We start from the raw sequence: 19,016 nt of genomic DNA, 5'->3' as shown, positions 1-19,016 counted from the left end.
TATATACTACTGATGGTTACAATTAAGCTTTACTGCACATTGGGAAATTCTGTTGTCCACTCCAGGGAAAACTTCCCAAATATCTTAAGAGACATAATCTGATTTCACTTACTGGCAAGATCCATGACTTCTCGAGTCAGCAGCCTGACCAGCTGTTCCTCAAGCATCTCCTGAGACTCAGGGTTGTCATCTGCAGCATCATCCTCACTGAGGAGAACAGGTTTTAGTTTGACAGGAGCCAGTGTACCCTCCACCCAAACACATGGAATGAGTCACCCGTGTGTCTTCCAGCCCTTGCTGGCAGGGCTGTTCCTGGGCAAAGGGCCACATAAAAGACCCCATTTCCCTCTTTGTACCAAGGGGTGGAAGCTTACCAGAGCATGTTTCGCTGGTTGATCACCTGCCATTTCTGGGACAACCTCTGTTCAAGACAGAAGGAAAGATTAAATCTGGACACAATGCAAGGAGACCCAAGAAATATCTACTGGCAGAAGCACAAGAGCTTTAAATGCCAGGACTGATTTTGAACAGCAGCAAAACTGGTACCAAGTGTGCTGGAATTTGAATGAGCTGTCACGAAAATGAGAGGACATGGAAATAAACCTATAAATAAGCCCAAAAACTATCAGGGCTGCAAGTTGAGGAGTTCATGTCCACAGGTTTGAACTCACAGCAAGGAGTGCTGTGCAACAGCCAGGGTTCAATGCACTTTAAAGCCCCCTCTAAACATCATCAAAATGATTAAGCATTGAGGCTCTGTCCTTGTCTCTGCTGGCTCTGTAGAGACAGACAGGGCTGCTACTGGCACTGAACAGGCACTGAACAAGCCATTTCTTACCATGTGCAAATAGGTAAAGAGTGGTCCCAGCATGGGGCAGACAAGGGTTTCGTAGTATTCTGCAGGGCAGGAAAGTACCAAGGGCTTCACAAACACACCTGCACAGACCAGTTAAGGAAGAGATCCAACACAGCCAGCTGTGCCCAAGGCAGCCCATTCCACTGGGAGGCCAAGGGACAGGCACTTGGAAGCTCACCTTCTCACAGCCCTGAATGAACAAGTGGCATCTCTACAGCAAGAACATCAGTTAATCAGCTCTTTCCCCTGACAGTTCAGCTGTGAAAGCTAAGGGTGCTTAGCACCTGCTTCCCAGCTGTGAGACTGAATGTCCAGCCCTGGAAAGCAGGTTGGGAAACCCACATGATCTCCCAGAGAAGCACATCCTAATGTCAAGCTCCTCACTATCCAAGCCTCCTTGCCTCTCAGAAGGCACTACTCACCTCTCACAGTGCCTCCAGAACCACACAAATCCTTTGCATTTATTCTGACCCCATGCACTGCTCGTTCTGCTCGTGCCCTCCTAGCATCATACCTCACCCACACCAGGTGTATCCCTGTTTGTTTACCTCCTCAATCACCCTTCTTTGTCTTGGCCATACTGAAAACTATGCAGGGTTTAAATTTATCTCTTCAGAGCCACCCAAGCTGACGGAAGGATACGGAGCATGGGACGCAGTCTGTAATCAGGAATGTTGTTGAGGTTGTTGAAAGCAGAGCTGAGGAGCTGGGTGGCGAGACCCTCAACAGTGTAGAAATCCTGTTGCATGGAGGGGCCTGCATTTCCCAGGATGTGAAAACTTCAACCAAAAAAAAGTTAGTTACAAGTCTGCTAGTTAACAATGTCTCTGTTCTGCAAAGGCTACAAGTACTATCATCTTGAGACTACACAGTTGTCAGGTGCCTAAACAAATACTCTAGAGGAATTTTAGCACAGTATCTCTGGGATACCTGCAGAGGGACAATGAATTAAGTATTTGAGCACTACAAGGTGCTTTGAAGTGCTGAGGCACCCTGACCCATAATTAGAAGTGGCAAAAGAGACAAACTGGATCAGGATATCCGGTAAGCACTCCAGTCTGACTATCTAACTGCAGAAGAGTTCCCCATTTTGAGGTACCTTTTCCAGACTGTTCCATGTCTGTGTGGCAGGTTACAACCACTATATATATGCCACCACTCAGCCTGTACTTGGATATTGCAGGAGACAGCTCACATCAAAAGTCTCCTCTAAAGGAAGTTAGGACCCCACAATAACCGAGTGCTCTGGCTGTGCAGGGCTGCACTGTGGTGAGAGATGTGGTGCTCTTACCAGTTGTCGTAGAGGGTACAGAAGAAGCCCTGCATCCTTTCTAAGACTGTTTTGTAAACAGGAGAGTCATAAAGCTCCAACAAAGGCTGAGGGAGGCCTGTGGGAAGGAATAAGCTTCAGTTACATTAATGACAGAGCACAGTGCACCTTCAGAGCATGCTGGGCAGGCCCCAGCCAGCTTGACAGCAGCAAGGGAAGCTCTTGGCAAGTGCCAAATAGGAAGTGGTGCAGCAACCCTGGGGCAGAAAGTCAGAGGTCAGCCAGGTTCAAGTTGATTGTGCCCAGAGCAGAGGTGTTTCCACTGAGGTTGCTGTAGCTGCCTTATTTCTCTGAAGGAGAACTTACTTGAGCTATCAGAACCCAGTCAGCAGCAAAGCTGACAGTTGTTGCAGCTCCTCTAACAGCTCATCTCTTCAGGTTTGTACTCTCTGCCAGGACACAAGCTACTGCCAAACTATGATATTAAAGTTTAGAGCAGAGATCAAGGCCCTGCTGCTTTATGAGCAGGGGCTCACAGAGTTTTTAAAGTCACAGAAAACAGGTAAAGGAACCATGTTCTCATTTTATAGATAGGAAATGGAGAAAGAAAGACAAAGCAACTTCCCCAAAATATTTCACTGTCTGGTCATGATCCACACTTTATCCACGGGGCCACCCACTTCTGCTTGGCTGGAAAGGCTTCTGTGTTCACAAGCTCAAACCTGTTTTAAGAAGGCTCCAAAGGCCTCTTTCTAATATGCTGTCTAGAAACAAATGCGAGGGCCATGCTGCACAACTTGGCTCTTGCCCTCCAGCACAGGTCTTGGCATCAGCACTCAGGGCTCCTTCTCAGCACTAATTCTGCTCCAAGGCAGATAATTACAGCACCTTCCAGCCTTTGCAGCCTGAAATGCCATGTTGCAGAGACCACCACCAACCCACAAATGGGATAAGCAGTTTGGTAGCATACCCTTCAATGCATGCAAAAGAAACTAATGTGTCTGAGACCCAGTAACTTATCTACATCTTAGTTTCAGCTGGTTCAAATCACACCTGAGCTGCAAATACTATGAAGAAGTTGGTCCTCCAGCCCTATTTCACTTCCACTGTTATGGACAGATCACTAACTCAAATATTTCTAAGAACACATTCCTCCTGAAGAGAAACCTCTTACCTAGAATGGCATTCTTCTCCACCTCCAGCATGTCCAAGGCCTTTGCAAATGTATCCCCCAGCCTAGCCACCATCTCTGGCATGTAGAGGTTGTTGTGAGTCCTGAAACAGAAGAGCACTTGGTTTATACTCATATAAATCAATCCCTTTTCGCCCTTGACAGTGGAATCCTCTCCTTCAGCTTGTGGACAGCTCTTCTGAGGCAGATGATGAGGAAGGTGAGACCATGCACATGTGCATGGGATCCCCCTTCCCCACCTGCAAAAATACTGGGGAAGCTGACCCAACAGAGACATGGAGTGACTCCACCTCATGTCCTGAATCTCCTGGCTGCCCCTTCCGCTTATTTCAGTTCATCCCACCCCTTGCAAGCACCAGCAGTAAAAACCCCCAGCAATTCTCCAGATGATGCTGGGAACAACTTATTAGCTTGGCCAAAGGGATCAGAGAATGTATTTCTAAAACTGACAAGACATGGATTCTTTCACCTCAAAAGATCTTCTGCACCTAAGACCCCTGCAGAAGGAGGGGCTGTTTCAGCTCCCAAATACACACACTGCCCCTCAGGGATGGGTCAGTCCCCAGAATGGCAGGTGGCATTGGAGAGACTCTAGTGAGAACATCAGTCCAATCAGATGTTACTCATGGCAGGCACAAGTGCCCCTGGACAACACATCCAGTTGGGAGCAGTTCTGCATCACAGCAAGTGGCCACTGTCAGCTCTCTGCAAGGGACACCAATGCAGCCATGGGTAAGGTGGTCTTGCCATCCAGGCCAAAATGGGTCCTCTCTCTTAGCCAGGGCACTGACACTCACAGCTGGACTTGGCAGGGGTGTCTCTCTCACCTACCTCTCTCCTTTGAGACCTCAGACCTCCACTCTGGGTGTCGCCAGCTGCACACAGCACAAATCCTGCAGCCTCCTCCAAAACTGCAATGCCATTGTACCTGCTGCTAGAGGTGATCAAGGGCAACTCAGTATCTCCCCCTCGAGCAGCATTTCCCAAAGCAGGGGGTACATGGGAATGGCTGGGGGAAGGGAGGGTGGACAGACCTCAGGATGTTCTTCAGAGTCTCAGCTTTCACTGAGTAGTGATTATTGTAGTAATAATTGGTTTTTGTTTGTTTTTTTTTTTTAAGGCTACCTTCATAATTCTGGCAACCGTGATGCACTGATGTCTGCCTGCATTTGCAGAAAGCTTCAAAACAGCAACTAGCCTGTTTCTCTCTGCAAGTGTTAAATACTTCCCTGCTCACTGCACATGAAGAAGGCAAGTATGTGAACTTCATGAGAAAGAGCTACAGAAATGGCTTCTTAATGACTCATACTCTCATTCTGGGCTGGATCTAACACCATGCAACAGGCCTCAAAGGGGCACAAGCTGATTCTGCTTTGCCAAGAAGGGCCAGGGAACAGCCCAGCTTCCACACAGTTAATGCTGCCCCACTGACTCAAAAAGCTGTACATTTCTGCTGGAGGCTACCCTGAAACCTAGCCATTAAAATAATCTCTTGTATGTCTCCTGTCCACTCCATGTCAGTGCTGGCTTTGCCTCACACTGGGCAGAAGGCCAGTGGGGCACAAGCAGGGACTGTGGAATTGCAAAGGTGAACCCCGAAACCACAGTGCACTAATTCCAGCAGGACAGGCCAGACAGTCATATCCTGAATGTGTGCTCATGGTCCTTAGTTGTTTCAGATTCCTTGAAGCATTTTCTTAAGTCTGAGAGCTGGGAGGCAGATGTTCACTTACAGGGCATGGAATGGAGAGAGAATGGCCAATCACCCACTCCCTATGGGAGTTAAAAAGGCATCCAACAGCCCTCATGTATGATGATGCAGCCTCTAGGCATGTTCCAGCTGAGACTTATCAGCACTCCTGGGCACCCCACACACAGCAAAACGAAGAAAAACTGATTTTGAGAGACATTTATACTTTAGAAAAGACAAGCAAAGGATATGGCAGAACTTGGGGAATTTTCAGTGATGGTCACAGCTCTGCTAGAAAGAGTATCTGCTGCCTAGAGAGCACAGCTTGTAAACCAGAAGATGAGTCCTTTAGCACAGGCCATGACTGAAGAATCTTCTACAATGAAAATGCCTACAGCATCCATCTCTACCCAAGAATTCTTTCACCAGAATTAATGCTTTGGCAATGTCAGCATCTCATCATCAGGAGTTCCAAAAAAGCCTTTGTCTAAGCAAAGCATTTGCTGAGCACGAGCACTTAATTTGCAACAAAACACGAGCAAAATCCCAGCACAATAAAGGCTCTGCACCAATTAGGTCATGCAGCTACTGACTGCAGAAATGCACCAAGGTGGCTGAAAATCATGATTTGGGTTTAAATTCAGGAGTGAACATTTTAAGTCAGAAGCTAGAAAACACCTAAATGAAATGAGGTGCCACAGAGGACAGGAGAATCATTACTCTGAAAACTGCAAGCAGTGGTTAATAAAGCAACCTCAAAATAATTCATTTAACACAGCCACCAACACGGAGACAAATACAGGCAGGCACAATAAGATGCCACTCAAAACTGCCTTATTTTTCCATTACCTGGACTACCTCATTCTTCTCAGTTCTTTGATCTCACCCATGACCTATCTTCAAGCTACTTACCACCCTGGCAAAGGCCCAATGGCTTAACTGCTTCACTGCTTCTGTCTGCTAACACAGCAGCAGAATGCCACACACTTTCCAGAGAGCAGCAGTCCCTGCTCAGCAGGATCCATGCTACTGCTACTTGCACATCTGCACACAAATAAACCAACACAGCCTGCAGGGACTTCCATGCTCTGCTGCATGTGGGCAACTCTGGATGTTGCTTATCCATAGAGAGCTGCCTAATGGCACAGATCTCAGAGAAACATCCATCCCCAGGTAGTAATGTAACTATGTCCCTGAGGGCATCCTAAACACTGACAGCTTTCCTGCCAGGCAGCCTTCCTCATATCCCCAAACCTCCTGCCTGCTGACAGGCAGCTACAGATTCCATATTTTCCTGTGTGATCCATATTAAATAGGGCCTGAGGAAGACATACATGGAAAAGGCACGTGAAGTCAGCAAATAACACAACACGAGCTCCACAGCACAAGATCCAGCTTTGCCAAAAAGACTTAAGTATCATCATCAACCCCTGCACTGAACAACGAGGAGCTTGCAGTTATCAAACAGAGGCTGATATATCCAACAGCAGCAATGGAAAAATATAAAGCATAAAGATCCACTGTTCTTAATACATCACTCATTAGTTCTTGTTGGAGCATCCAGCTTTAAGAAAAGCCCAGATGTGTCTGAGTGAAGTACAGGTTTCTCCATGTATGTTACTACCAGGTACACAGAAAATATTTCAGCCTGCAGGTGAGGTGCTTGAACAACACAGACACATTATTTAAAAAAAAGTCCAAACCAGCCATGGAGCCCCTTCCTTTATATCCTGGACAGAGAGCATAGCTAATGTGTTCTCTTGGAGGTGGTAAAAGCCAGGCACAGAGTTTCTGCTTCTTCACAGAAGTGAAGTGGTGACAGAAGTTGGAAGACATTTCCCTAAGTGTGTCGTAACACAGATCCCAAGTGATTTTACTGAGGCACAAGTTCTGGTAGGAACAGTGACTGCATGAGGAAAAAGTGTCTGTTGCAGCCTGTTCAGACCTTGGGCACTGGTTTAGTTGGTCTCACACAATATGACACGTAGCAGGCACTGGAAGAAATGGCATAAGGCTACCACTACTCAGGGCAACTCTAGCTAACCTCTCCCAAAAGGTCATCAATTGGATCTTCACCCTTCCAGGATAAAAGGCAAAAACACTTCAAGAACAATTCTGTATGTCTACCTGGTCACTGGCCAAAGTACCACACACTGTGCTACAGAGTTTAGTGATGAGAAACACTGCCAGCATGGGCCAAGATAGCATGTGCTTGTCCCAACAGTCCAGCATGTGCTTCTCTCTGGAAGCAGCACATTCCTGAACTTAGGGACTACTAAACATACTTGACTCGACAGAGCTCAGGTAACAGGGCCTCTTCCCTTACAAACACAGGAGCTGAAAAATCTAAGTGGATCTGAAAATGCTCTTTCTCAAAAGGCCCCTGCCAAGGACAGAGCAACAAGTTTTCAAGTATGTAAAAATAAAGGAGAAGAGAGACTTCTCCTCTGTAATTCTGGGAACTGTGTCCTTCGGATTTCCCTTTTCTGCCTTCTCTTGCTCCCTGCCCTGGTGCCCCAGACCTACACACCCCTGGTGACACGCAGAGAGGCACTGCATGGTAGCAACAGGCTGAGAGTATGCATCCACTGATTTCAAGAGCAAACAGTGCTTCAGGAGGCTGCTGCTCATGGTCAGCCAAGCCAGTTTAATTTAACACTGAAGAGAGAACAATGTGAATGGGATGCGATGAGAGCTGGGACTGTCCTGGTGGTGACGGGAGAGGTGGCCTTGTAGGGGCTGAGGGCAGAGCAGAGAGTTAGCTGAGAAATCATTAACTGGGTGGCAGAACTACAGCAGTGGAGGTGGAGGAGGCAGCACCAGCACAAGCTCCCATTAGCTTTGATGGCCTCTTGCAGGCCAGGCCAATGAACATTCGAAGGCTCCAGTTTGCACAGTGCCATTCCCCACTGTGAACAGCCAGGAACAGTACTTGGGCACCAGCCCATACTCCCACTGGGCAAACCATGCTCTGAGCATTCCACGTATTTATCACAGTTTGGCTTTCAGAAATTTATAAGCCAGCATAAATGATTTCAAATCAACTCAACCCACCTTATGAGAGCAAGTAAATTGTCAAAAAGCTTCAGGACCTGCTCAGTGCAGGGATTACGGTACATTGGAGTTCCGCTGGGCAGGTATCCCAAAAAGAATCCTCCAGCTTTTGCCTCTTCAGTAGCAGCAGGCCAACGAGCTCGTTTCACAACTCCCAGAATAGTGTAAACACAAAAGCTTATCTGCAGCGAGAGATGTGGAGAAAGCATTTCTTAGCCAGATCACAGTCTGAATCAACAGGTTTTCAGAGAAACATGTCATCATCCCACCTCAAAGGGAATGCTCCACAGTGAGCCTAACCTGGTGATAGGAACAAACTCTGGTGAGTTTGCTGCCAGGAAAATGCAGCAAATGATCATGCCATATTCCATCACCTTCAGAGAGCCCTGGCCATGGCAGGGTTCACTAGGAATTCACTATCAGACAAAGCACCAATGCATACCATCTCAAGAGCATGTAAGCAGCCGGGTAGGCTGCTAAGAGTAAGGAGCTAGACCATCAGTTCCTCATGTCCTTCATGAGTGAAGATGCAGTGCTGGGACAGATACAGGATCTGAGATGACACAACTGCATTAGCCCCAAATCACTCTATGGACTGCATTTCAGTGTCTTCTACAGATCTGAGCACAGCAACTCCATTTGCAGGTCAAATGAAGACTTTACACTAAAAATTCAGCACAAATCTCCTCAGATTAATTTTAATTCTGTTCTGTGCTCCAGTCTGAGCACCATGCTTTCCATACTGCCTGGTTCAGAAAGCACAATTCACTTCCCACATTTCTAAAAATCGTGTAAATCAATTGCTTCCCCAAAACCAAACTCTATCATGAACAAAGAGGAGGAAACAGCGTGCTTCACTCTGATAAATAATGTTGTTTTGCATGGCCTGCATGCTCTTTACTGTAGCCTAAAAAGCAAAGGCCAGCCTGTTATTCTGCAGTCTAAAGAAGTACGTGATCAGGAGACCTCGTGTGCAATCACAGGAGACATGGGGATGGAAGGAGGCAGGTCTCTTTCACTGACAATTACACCTCCCCTGGTAATGATACTCACTCTAGACCGGTTCAGGCCACTAGGATCTTCCAAGACTGGATCAGCATTTTTGTTGTCTGCACCCACGTAGGATATAAAGGCTTCGGGATCTGAGAGGACTCTGCCAGCAGCAAAAGACAGCAGTGGGATTATTGTTTGTACCAGGGAATTTAAGCAGAGCTTTGCACAGTCAATGAACACCTCACAAATACAGAGCAGGCCAGAGAGGCTAGGCAGCACTCCATCCTGTACATGGGAACATGCTAAAAAAGCATCAGAGATGTGTACACCCTCCAAACATTACCAGTTCTCTTGGGCTGTGGGGATCTGAAACATTCAAATCTCTGATGAAGATAGCTCTGCTGGGAAAACTCTTGTGCATGCCCAGTTACCCAGAGCTGCAAGACATCTCAGTTTTAGTAAGAACTCAGCTTCTTACCTCCTCCTGGGGATGAGCAAGGATGTCTTTTATTTCTTATTTTCTGCAAATGCTTTGAGCATGCTGGGGAATGTTCCATTATTACCTTAAGCAACTCTTACCCAGAAATTTTCAGCAAACAGCATTTAGTCTCCTGGCAGTTTCTGAACTGTAGGAGAACTATTATCACAATGACTGCCCACAGCACAGGAGGTCAAGAGGCAGACCATCACCCTCCTATGGTTTGTGTGTTTCCTTACTGGGCATGGCATTACCTCCTCAACACCTGCAGCTCAAAGTTGGAGAAGAAATGACCAACAGAAAGAAAAATAACCCATACCTCTGCATCTCTGGGGAGAGCCACAAGCCAGCCACAGGAGCCATGAGCTCCTCCAGAAAAGCCTTCTGTCGCTCATAGTCCTTGAACTGGTTGCTGATGAGGACAAGGGCCTCCATAAGAGCACACTTCTCCATCTGTGTCAGAAGTAGCTCATTTGACAGCAGCTGTTTCACGTGGTTGTACAACATGTCAAAGTTTGGCTAGAAAACACATCCAAGTGGAAAAGCATCATGCATGTGGTATGGAGGAAGGCCACCGGGGGAGGTAGAGAAGGGATGTACTGTACAGCTAGAGGACCATGTCTGTTACCTTTTCTCAACATTGCCATCTCCTCCTCACACTCAAATTTCTCTGCATGTTCAGTCTAAGAGAACTTCCATTTTTCCCTACCCCTCTATCATTATCCTGCATCCACTTTACTTTAACTCTCCAGAATTACTGAAATAAGAAGAGGAAATCTCTCCCTAGGCAGTTGTATCCCTTAAAGCAGTGGCACACCTCTAAACAGTTCTGGTGCTTTTATTTGCTCACAGAAAGCACCTTGCTTCTTCAGCCAGATTTAGGATTCTTCCATCTCTTTGCTTGTGGTAAGTAACAATTCATACAGTCACCATGAGTACCACAGGAATTCTTCCATTTCTTCCCTTCCTTCCCCAGGTGCCACCACATCTACCCATAGTTTTGTACAAACATTAGCAATCATCCTCTTCAGCAAAGTCCTCTGAACATCTTTTGGGGCAGCTCTGGGTCCTTGGCTCTTCTAGTGGGGATGTTTGGTTGGCCATGGGAAAGAGACAGCTATAGCTCAAGGACCAATAAAGTGAACAAAAACTAACCCATTAGTTCTTAGCATCAATTACAGAATGCAGACCGGAACCTCCAAATTGCCTTAATTAACATCCTTTAAAAATGTCTTTGTTTAAACTAGCACTGTCCTACGGTCCTCCCATAATCCTAGGTCCCACTCCACAGAAACATATCTAAAGAATGTTGCATGCAGAGACTGTTTACTTCAGAAAAACAAACAAAACACAGCTCATGGAATTTAAATGTATTTGTCTTCTAATCTCCTCAAGCTCATCCAGAAAAAAAATACTCTCCTTTTCCTCCTATATTCTGTTAAGTAACAGAAGAAAATCTAGTGATTAGCTATGCTAGTGTCTTCAGCTAAGGAATTAACCTGAGACCAGCACAGGTGATAAAATGGACATTCTACAAACATTCCCATAAAACCAAGGCAGTGCTGCTTGTACCCTCCTCATCATCCCTTTTACATTTAGCCCACCAATCTACAATTCAACTCCTCAGGCAGAAAATTTTTCAGCGGGGAAGAAAAGAGGTACAGGGAATGGTACTTTGCCATTTGTGCAGCAGGAATGTCTCCTACAAAGAAAGCAGAAACAGTACCCAAGGAAGCTGAAGATCCCACAAAATCCCACTGAAACTGAGGCAAGACTCTTCATGACAGTTGCATTTACATACCAGGACAAGCTGAGGGTAATCCCGGCACATCTTTATGATTGAGGAGCATGCATGCCTTCTCACATTCTTCACTGCTCGAGTTCTAGGAGCCTGGACAGACACAACAAACTTCAGTGCAATAAAACAAAAGTTCAGCCAAATGCAAGGTATCTTCAAGAGACAAATTCATTATATATAGATTTCTGCACTGTTGAGCACAGATCAAAAAAACATCTCCATGCTCCCCTGCTCCCTCCAAACAATCATGCAGCAACCAAATTTCCTCTGAAGCAGTAGTGAACTCAAGGAGTCCATGTTCAAACAAGCTGTACTTCAGGAGTGGGGATGCCATAGCTCTTACTCACTACTGCAAGACTCCAGGCTCTCCCTAGGTAACTAGCAGGTTTAAAGTCATCCTTCAGAGCCATTTATACCAAGTACTGAAATAATACCCAGAGCTAATGAAGGGATTTCACTCTCAGGAAGGCCAGCACTGACTGGGGAACTAAGTGTACTGGCCTTGGAGCACACCTCCAGCCTTTTAAGCTTGTGAGCCAAAGCTTAGTAGGCTATGTCAACCACAGAGATCAGCAATATCTAGACCCCCCAGCTTCTTCAGGAGCACAGCTATACTTGAGAAGCCAACTTCAGCAGTCTTCAGACTCAGGATGCTCTCTCCACTAGAACAGGATCTGATCCAACTGTTATAGCTCATTAGTAGATAATAATTTGAACGTACCTTACTTTCTTCTACAACTTCAAAGGTAACTGAAGCAAACAGCTGTGAGAAAAGGGAGGAAAAATTAAAAAAAGGTATTATTTATTAATATTTAGAACTCATGTCTCTTTGAGCTCAGGGAATAGGTAATAAAGATTTTAATGCAATTTCACTTAAGAACCCCTGAGTGAGCTGAAAGATGAATCATCAATACAGTGATGCCTTGACATAAAACATGGCCAGAGCATGTAATTAATACTAAGATTTAAGGCTAAAAACTACAAAATTTGGGTTAACTGACATTACTCTTCTTGTGACAAGCCTCAGTCTCGGTTTCTCCCATCTTTAACACGAAGGGCAGTCCTTCCCTGACAGCAACATAAGAGGATTGACTCCTGCAGTTTAGTCCAAGTGCCCTGCACCACAAAAAGCTGATGTGATTTTAGCAGGGTCTGCATGTACCTACCTTGGAAAGTACTTGGGGGAGGTATTCTGGTCGATAAGTGACAAATGGAAAGAGAGCAGAGACATTGGTGAGCACACAGGACAGGATGAGAGGATCTTTTGTTTCAAAATTAAGGACAAGCTGCAGCAGATCTATGCCATCATTCACAGGGATTTCCTACAAAGGTAGCAAAAAGAAAGGAAAGAAAAAGGGAGGCAACACTCAGTACTTCAGCCTGTAGTATACTTCCTACAAAATCTGGGAAAAAGGCTGAGGCAAAAAATAGCAGCATTGCCACTGCTGATAGCATAAGTCTTGAGACATCAGTCTCTAGTCCCCATACTACTGCGTGCACCTCTGGGAAAGGCAAATTTCCTCTCTTAGTCTGTCTCCCAATTCTCCTCTTGACATTGTCCAACAGATTTCAAGCTTAACCAACTGTATTGACCTATATAATTAGTCCACTGTGATTAGACTGATGAGTACATGAGCAGCTTAATCAAATAAAAAATCAAGTCAGTCTACATCAAACTGATCCTTCTGATTAGCCTGCTGTTGAACAAAAGAGACAGAAAATGCTTCTGATCTCCTACTCTCTGGGCACAGTTCCTCTCATTTAGTTAGAAATAATAATTAAAAAAATCTAATAAGAGGATAATTAAATAAACTCAAGAAATTTTTCTTTAAGCAATCTCTTCTTCTCTAGCAAGGTACTTTGTAAAAGCATGTCACCTGAGCACTCTCCTGTGACTTCTCATCCCGTAGTGTCCAAAACTAAGACACGCCAGTATGAGTTTGGTGTCATCAAAAGAAGGGTCATTATTCCTCATGAGAATGGCTCACCAAACAGTCTGGGTTTTGCACAGGGGTCACCAGTTACTACAAACTGCTCAAGGATAACAAAACTGCAAAAACCCACTGGTGTCGACCCAGGAGAAGCCAGGAGAGAAGGCAGGAGCATGGGATACACGTACATCTTTATCCATGGTTCGAAACACCTGGCTGATGACGCTCTCGGAGAAGAAGGTCATGGCATCCCACTGCACAAAGGATGGAGAGAAGATGGAGCAGAGACCTTCGCCTGTCTTAGCTGAAAGGAAGAGAACATTGGAGCTCTCACCACGCTCCTCAACAGCAGCCTGGTAAGTTCCTGTGCTGCAACACCTCAGCACTCACAAGTATTTTAAGCACACAGCTCTCCCTGCAGATGCTTGGCAGGGATGCACTGGGAGCAATTACGGTTATCCTGTGTGACAATTCAAGTGAAGGCTTCTGCTTCTGAGGCATAACTCTTTGAGGTACTGTGCAGAGCCATATGAACAGAGCACAGAAGGGAAAAGAAGGGAGACCACATGCCCAGACTCAGCACTGCAGGCAAGACTGCCCTCAATGTGACTTTGCAGAGCACCAAGCAGCCTTCCTTCAGAGCAGGGAAAGCAGAATGAATGACAAGGAATTTGCCAGGTAGGCATAACTTCCCTAACAAAAGTAATAAGTATGTTACAAAGATAAAATGGCCCAAATAATTGTAAAATTGTATCAGAGGAACGGCTGTACCTGTTCTGCAGAGAGATTTGGGGGAAGGAAAGGAGGAGCCAGGGGCTTTACATTACTTATTCAATTTGTAGACTCCAAAGGGATAAATTAGGGAAGGAGTGGGTTTGACTTGGTTTTGCTTTTAACTTGCAAAAACCCTAAAATCCTGAAAATTTAGCATGGAGTCTTGGCTATCCACTTAAAAATTTCCAACAACATCAACAAAAAAAGGCCAAGAAATTTTTTCTTGGCTTTAATTAAAAACCAAATCCCATATCCCTCATTTTTTTCAGGCAACCTACAGTTTGTGGGTCCAGTATCAAGAGGAGCTGTGAGTTGGTACTTCAGCCATTCACCAGCCATTTGGAAGCCAGTGAGAGGGTCCAGACGACAAGCCATCCTCATCACCTCTCCTTGCTGGGCTCGGAAAGCTGCAGGGAAAAATCACACATCCAGAAACCAGCTGAGGCTGCAAATTTAGGAACATTATGGACTTCTGCTTTGGCAATAGCTGTGTAGTGGGCACAGATACAGAACCAGTAAAGCAGGTACAACAGGATGGGCAATTTTTGAAGTGATTTAAGTGGACTAAAAAATGGCAGATTGATATTAAAAAAATTACAGTTAAAATGCAGTATGAATTATGAAAATCTATGCTGATGCCTTTTCCTGGTCTTAAAAAATTGAGAGCCAGACACGTTAAGAGGATAAGGGGTTTCTACCTCAGTATTTTAATAAGGATCCTTATTGGTGCACAACTTTGCCAAGGTGCATTGTGGCACCTTTTACCTTACCAAGGTAAAAATCCCTTATCCCTCAAACATATCTGGCTCTCAATTTTTTAAGACCAGGAAAAGGCATCAATGCTAAACCAGATTTACTACAATTAAGCCTCAATTCTTCACTTAAAATATGCTTCAAACTATAAACATTTGCTGCTTACAGAGCATCTTGGGATAATGAGATTAAATACCAGCATTACATTACCATCACTTCCTTTAGCTAAACACTTTTCCTAGATTATTCAACTAATGACAAACAAACTTTATCTCAAAACCGAGTTGCCTTGTTTTCAATTTCAAAGATACTAAAAACAAAGTACAGAACAGGATTTTGACTTGTTCCAAAATATTCCAGTGCATGACCCCACAAAGAATCAGCTCTGCTGACTACACAAATGCAACTTGTAAAACTATCTAGTAAGCAATAAAAATGCAACAAATAAAATCTTCAGACATAAATGTAAAATGTAAAAATGTATGTAATTTATTCAATGTATCCTCCCACCCACCAAGTTAGTATCAAATTACACCGGCCAGCGAGAACCAACTTCAATTTTGGGAACAAAAATACAAGATAAAAGAAAAAGTAAAATCGTTGATATCCAGTGCTGGTTTAAGATCTTTATTAGACTAGGCTATTTTACTTGCTCAACTCTAGCTACTAGTACTAACCAGAAGCTTCCTACCAGGACCAAGACAGATTTCTGGAATGACATCTAAAGTCTTTTGTAAGCTGCCTTCCTTTCCTAACCTGAGCATGACTTGAGGCTGTTTGATTTCCTTCTCTAGGTGACCAAAAGTGACATTTGCTTTGACACCAGAATGCTATTAGGCCATCTATCTGACTAGCCAACAAAACAACAGCACATAGTAATACTAAACACACAAGCTGCCCCAGGAAAATCCTAACTTAATTTACTCCAAGATCCAGACTTAAAAAGTTGAGAAACAAATGGAAGCTGCCAAGCTAATTTGGTAGGCTCCAAGCTCAGCCAGTGACTAAAAGCAGGAAGGACAGACAGACAAGAGAATGCCAAAGGGTCATGACAACTTACAGTTGAAGAAGGCATTGAAGTCCTCATCACTGTCAAAATCAAAACGGGAATATTCACAGCTGGGGCTGTCTGCTTTGGAAGGGAAGCCCACCTGGAGACAAAGTGGAAAAGGTCAGGAAGAAAAAAAAGTCAACCATCACAGTTAACACCAGCTTCAAGATGAAGGCCGGAGGCAAGGAGCAGGATAGAACTGTGCTCAGCAGCCTGGAGATCACATTTGGCCACAACACAAATGCAGTTTCTTCCCCCATGACCCACAGGCCACGTTCACCAGGCACCTTCTCAAAACCAGCTGTGATTTCTACATACCTTCACCAGGTTGGTCATAGATGCACGGAGATACTTGGGAACGACAGCCAGCAACAAAGGGTCACGAGACAGAACTTCGTGCCGAAAGAGGGCTCCCCATGTGATCTGGGTGGAAGAGCGCAGAAACTGGGGGAAGAAGAGAGGAAAGAGAGGAGCAGAGCAGGATTTCAGTGCTGGAATTTCCACTGCTAACATTAAGTGTTGCTATCAGAAAGTAACAGTAAATTATACTGACTATTAACTTGAGACCAAAGCACATTCAAGTCACACTGCAAATTCCCAGAAAGCCAAAAATCTCTAATACTAGGGCTGGTTGCAAATTCTGCATCTCAGTTCCCTGTGTCAGGAACTGCTCCTGATGGTGTGGTAATGGAGTAGAAAACACTGCCTTCCAGGCCTTCAGCTGAAATGGAAAGCCTAGAGAGCAATATTTAGCAGCTGAAGTCCTGTAGTCATTCACACACACAGTCACACATGAGATTTTCAGCCCTTTACATACCTGGCTGGGATGGGTTGTGAAGGCTAAAAATGACTCAAGGTATTTTCCAAAGTTGGCTGGCGTTTCCACATTACAATCTGAGCCCTATGAGGAACATGAAGTATTTCAGACAAAATACTAACTTTATGGCAGGCTGGGCTCACAAATGGTATGTTTCAGGGTAAAGCAGGAGCACTACATCCAAGGCCATAGACTGTAAAGGAGCAGAGACAGAAACACTGAACAACTGATTTTTTTCTGAAACCAGTATAGCCCAAGGAACATCAAGTTCTGTTGACCAGCCTGGAGGTGCTGGAGACACCACCACCCTCATTCAAGAGTAACGGGTGACTTCTCACAAAGTGGGGCTCCACTAAAACCAAATTTACAACCACTGCTGCTGCTGTGAGTCAATCTCACTCCTATTAGGTCATACCCACACAGCAGTACCAAAATAGTGCAATTCAAACCAAAGAATTTCACAGGAAAACACACCCAGATAATTTCACTCAATTTCTCTAAACATCTTGTGTATTTAAAATATGGGTATCCGTGACCAGTAACTTGGAAGTTTGTCAGGAAATTAAGTTTTTCCCAGAGCCATAAACTCAAAGTTTTGCTTCTTCTCAGAAATTATAACATGATCTAGTGCCTTCAAGATCCCTGAAATTGTACAGCTCAGTGCTGCCTCTCCCAAATGAATCTGAATTAGCAAGCTCCATCTCATTACCTCATTATGGATTAACAGCTCCTACTGCCTAACAGCCAGTGGAGTCACTGCAAGCAGTAATGCACCCTATATGCTGTCCATTCTTTTTAGGGATGAATTCTCAAAGGTTGTTTTTGGTTTTTTCTTTCCCTCCCTATGAGACTTTACTTTGTTCTATCATTTTTACAGGCTGGTTGCTTCAATCTCCCAAAGAGCATCTCTCAACAAGCCAGCCCTCTTTACTGTAGAAGCACTCAGCTGAATGGAGGGAGTGGGAATTCAGCACCAGCATGGCATGAACAGTATGGATTTGCATCTTCATCCCAACATTGACACAAAGCATTACAAAGATGTACAGCAGAAACAAAACCCGTTTCTTCCTCCAGCTTCAGAGAGTCTTGGGAGAAGAACAGACAGGTATGCTCTCTGAGTTATTTTTATTGGGAAATTTAAAAGGCTTCCAGTAGAAGAGTAATTTCCTGGACTAGATTTTCTGTAGCAGTAGTCAGCTAAAAACCTGACCAATTTTCAGTGAAGCTCAGCATTTTCCAGAGGTTACAGGAAATGGTTCTTGATGACAGCAAAGCCCTGGCATCAGTCAGGGTCCCTCCAGTCCACATTCCTATGACTTGGCAGGATACAGTTAACCCACTTAAAAGCAGAGCCATTTGTGCCTTTTGGAAATGCATGGAGACAACCCTGGTCCTACCTTAGATCAGGGTTGCCTCAAGCCCCAGCCCTAAAAACTAGCCCTGCCAGGGTTGCTGTTGGTATTAACAAAGACTTACTAGCAACGCACATAGCTGGCTGCCCAACGCGCACAACACTTGGCAGAGCCTCTTCAAGAAAACATAGTGCTTCTCCACCAGGCCTTCTCCATCTGCTGTCCTGGGAATGAGGGAAGGGGAAAAAACAGGATCACAGTTACTCACGCTGTAGGTGACAGTCACACTGCTGTCTATCTTGTAGACAGAAAGAGGACTGGAGCAATTTGATTTTATCACAGTGGGATTTTCTTTGCTATTATCAAGAAGTACTGTTTTATTGGCATCTAAAACCTCTGAAATTGCCTCTTTGAAAGAGTCCCTCCTCTGGATCAGCTTCAGGCTAAAACAAAGTCAGGGGAGCTGTGATATTTACACCTCTTTGTCTTTCAATTATGGGTTTTGAAAAAAAACAAACCCTTGCTTTCCAGGTTTTGCAAAAGAAATGGTGGGTTTGTTCTCTCCTATCCAGTCCCTGCTTCCTTTGCTTAAGCAGCAGTATCTTTTGCACCTACAAAGCCATTTTATGCAGTATTGTGTGAAATCACAGCACACCAGGGTACTCACTGGGCAGCAGAGAGGATGCAGTGCATGGCAACATCTCCAAACAAGACCATCAGAGGCTTCCGATCCTCCAGCTTGCCCTACACACAAAACACACCACATGCTTCAATTAGAACATAACTATTTACTCCCACCTACATGAATATTTATTTCCATCTGCAAACAAAATTAGGAGAGTCACAATTTTTGTTCCATCTGGGGAGGGGCTTACAGTCCACATATGATTTAAATAAAAAACTGGCCAAAATTCCAAGGTATGTGATCTCAGAAATTGTCTCTAATCCCACCAGAGGAACTTGAAATGGCAAAACTGACCTTGAGACCTTATCTTTTATTCACAGAA

The 19,016-nt window shown here is 44.7% G+C and overlaps 1 protein-coding gene across 3 annotated transcripts in view; it reads right to left on the bottom strand.

Annotated features, from left to right (window-relative positions):
* XPO5 (exportin 5) overlaps positions 1 to 19,016 on the bottom strand; it is a 29,166-nt gene that overhangs the window by 5,024 nt on the left and 5,126 nt on the right. For all 3 annotated transcript variants that reach the window (XM_039718834.1, XM_039718836.1, XM_039718837.1), the window contains 19 exons: positions 18,677 to 18,753; positions 18,134 to 18,233; positions 16,658 to 16,741; positions 16,159 to 16,284; positions 15,850 to 15,940; positions 14,315 to 14,443; positions 13,451 to 13,566; positions 12,498 to 12,653; positions 12,053 to 12,094; positions 11,335 to 11,424; positions 9,853 to 10,052; positions 9,116 to 9,215; positions 8,063 to 8,244; positions 3,301 to 3,401; positions 2,148 to 2,244; positions 1,499 to 1,635; positions 839 to 936; positions 375 to 421; positions 113 to 207 (listed from right to left, as the gene is read on the bottom strand). In XM_039718834.1, the coding sequence (XP_039574768.1) occupies positions 113 to 207; positions 375 to 421; positions 839 to 936; positions 1,499 to 1,635; positions 2,148 to 2,244; positions 3,301 to 3,401; positions 8,063 to 8,244; positions 9,116 to 9,215; positions 9,853 to 10,052; positions 11,335 to 11,424; positions 12,053 to 12,094; positions 12,498 to 12,653; positions 13,451 to 13,566; positions 14,315 to 14,443; positions 15,850 to 15,940; positions 16,159 to 16,284; positions 16,658 to 16,741; positions 18,134 to 18,233; positions 18,677 to 18,753 (2,068 nt within the window). The remainder of the gene's footprint in view (positions 1 to 112; positions 208 to 374; positions 422 to 838; positions 937 to 1,498; positions 1,636 to 2,147; positions 2,245 to 3,300; positions 3,402 to 8,062; positions 8,245 to 9,115; positions 9,216 to 9,852; positions 10,053 to 11,334; positions 11,425 to 12,052; positions 12,095 to 12,497; positions 12,654 to 13,450; positions 13,567 to 14,314; positions 14,444 to 15,849; positions 15,941 to 16,158; positions 16,285 to 16,657; positions 16,742 to 18,133; positions 18,234 to 18,676; positions 18,754 to 19,016) is intronic.

The sequence above is a fragment of the Passer montanus genome, unplaced genomic scaffold (genome assembly GCF_014805655.1).
Source record: "Passer montanus isolate IOZ18808 unplaced genomic scaffold, ASM1480565v1 scaffold40, whole genome shotgun sequence".
Classification (NCBI taxonomy): Eukaryota; Metazoa; Chordata; class Aves; order Passeriformes; family Passeridae; genus Passer; species Passer montanus.
This window is presented reverse-complemented; position numbering and strand designations above follow the sequence as displayed.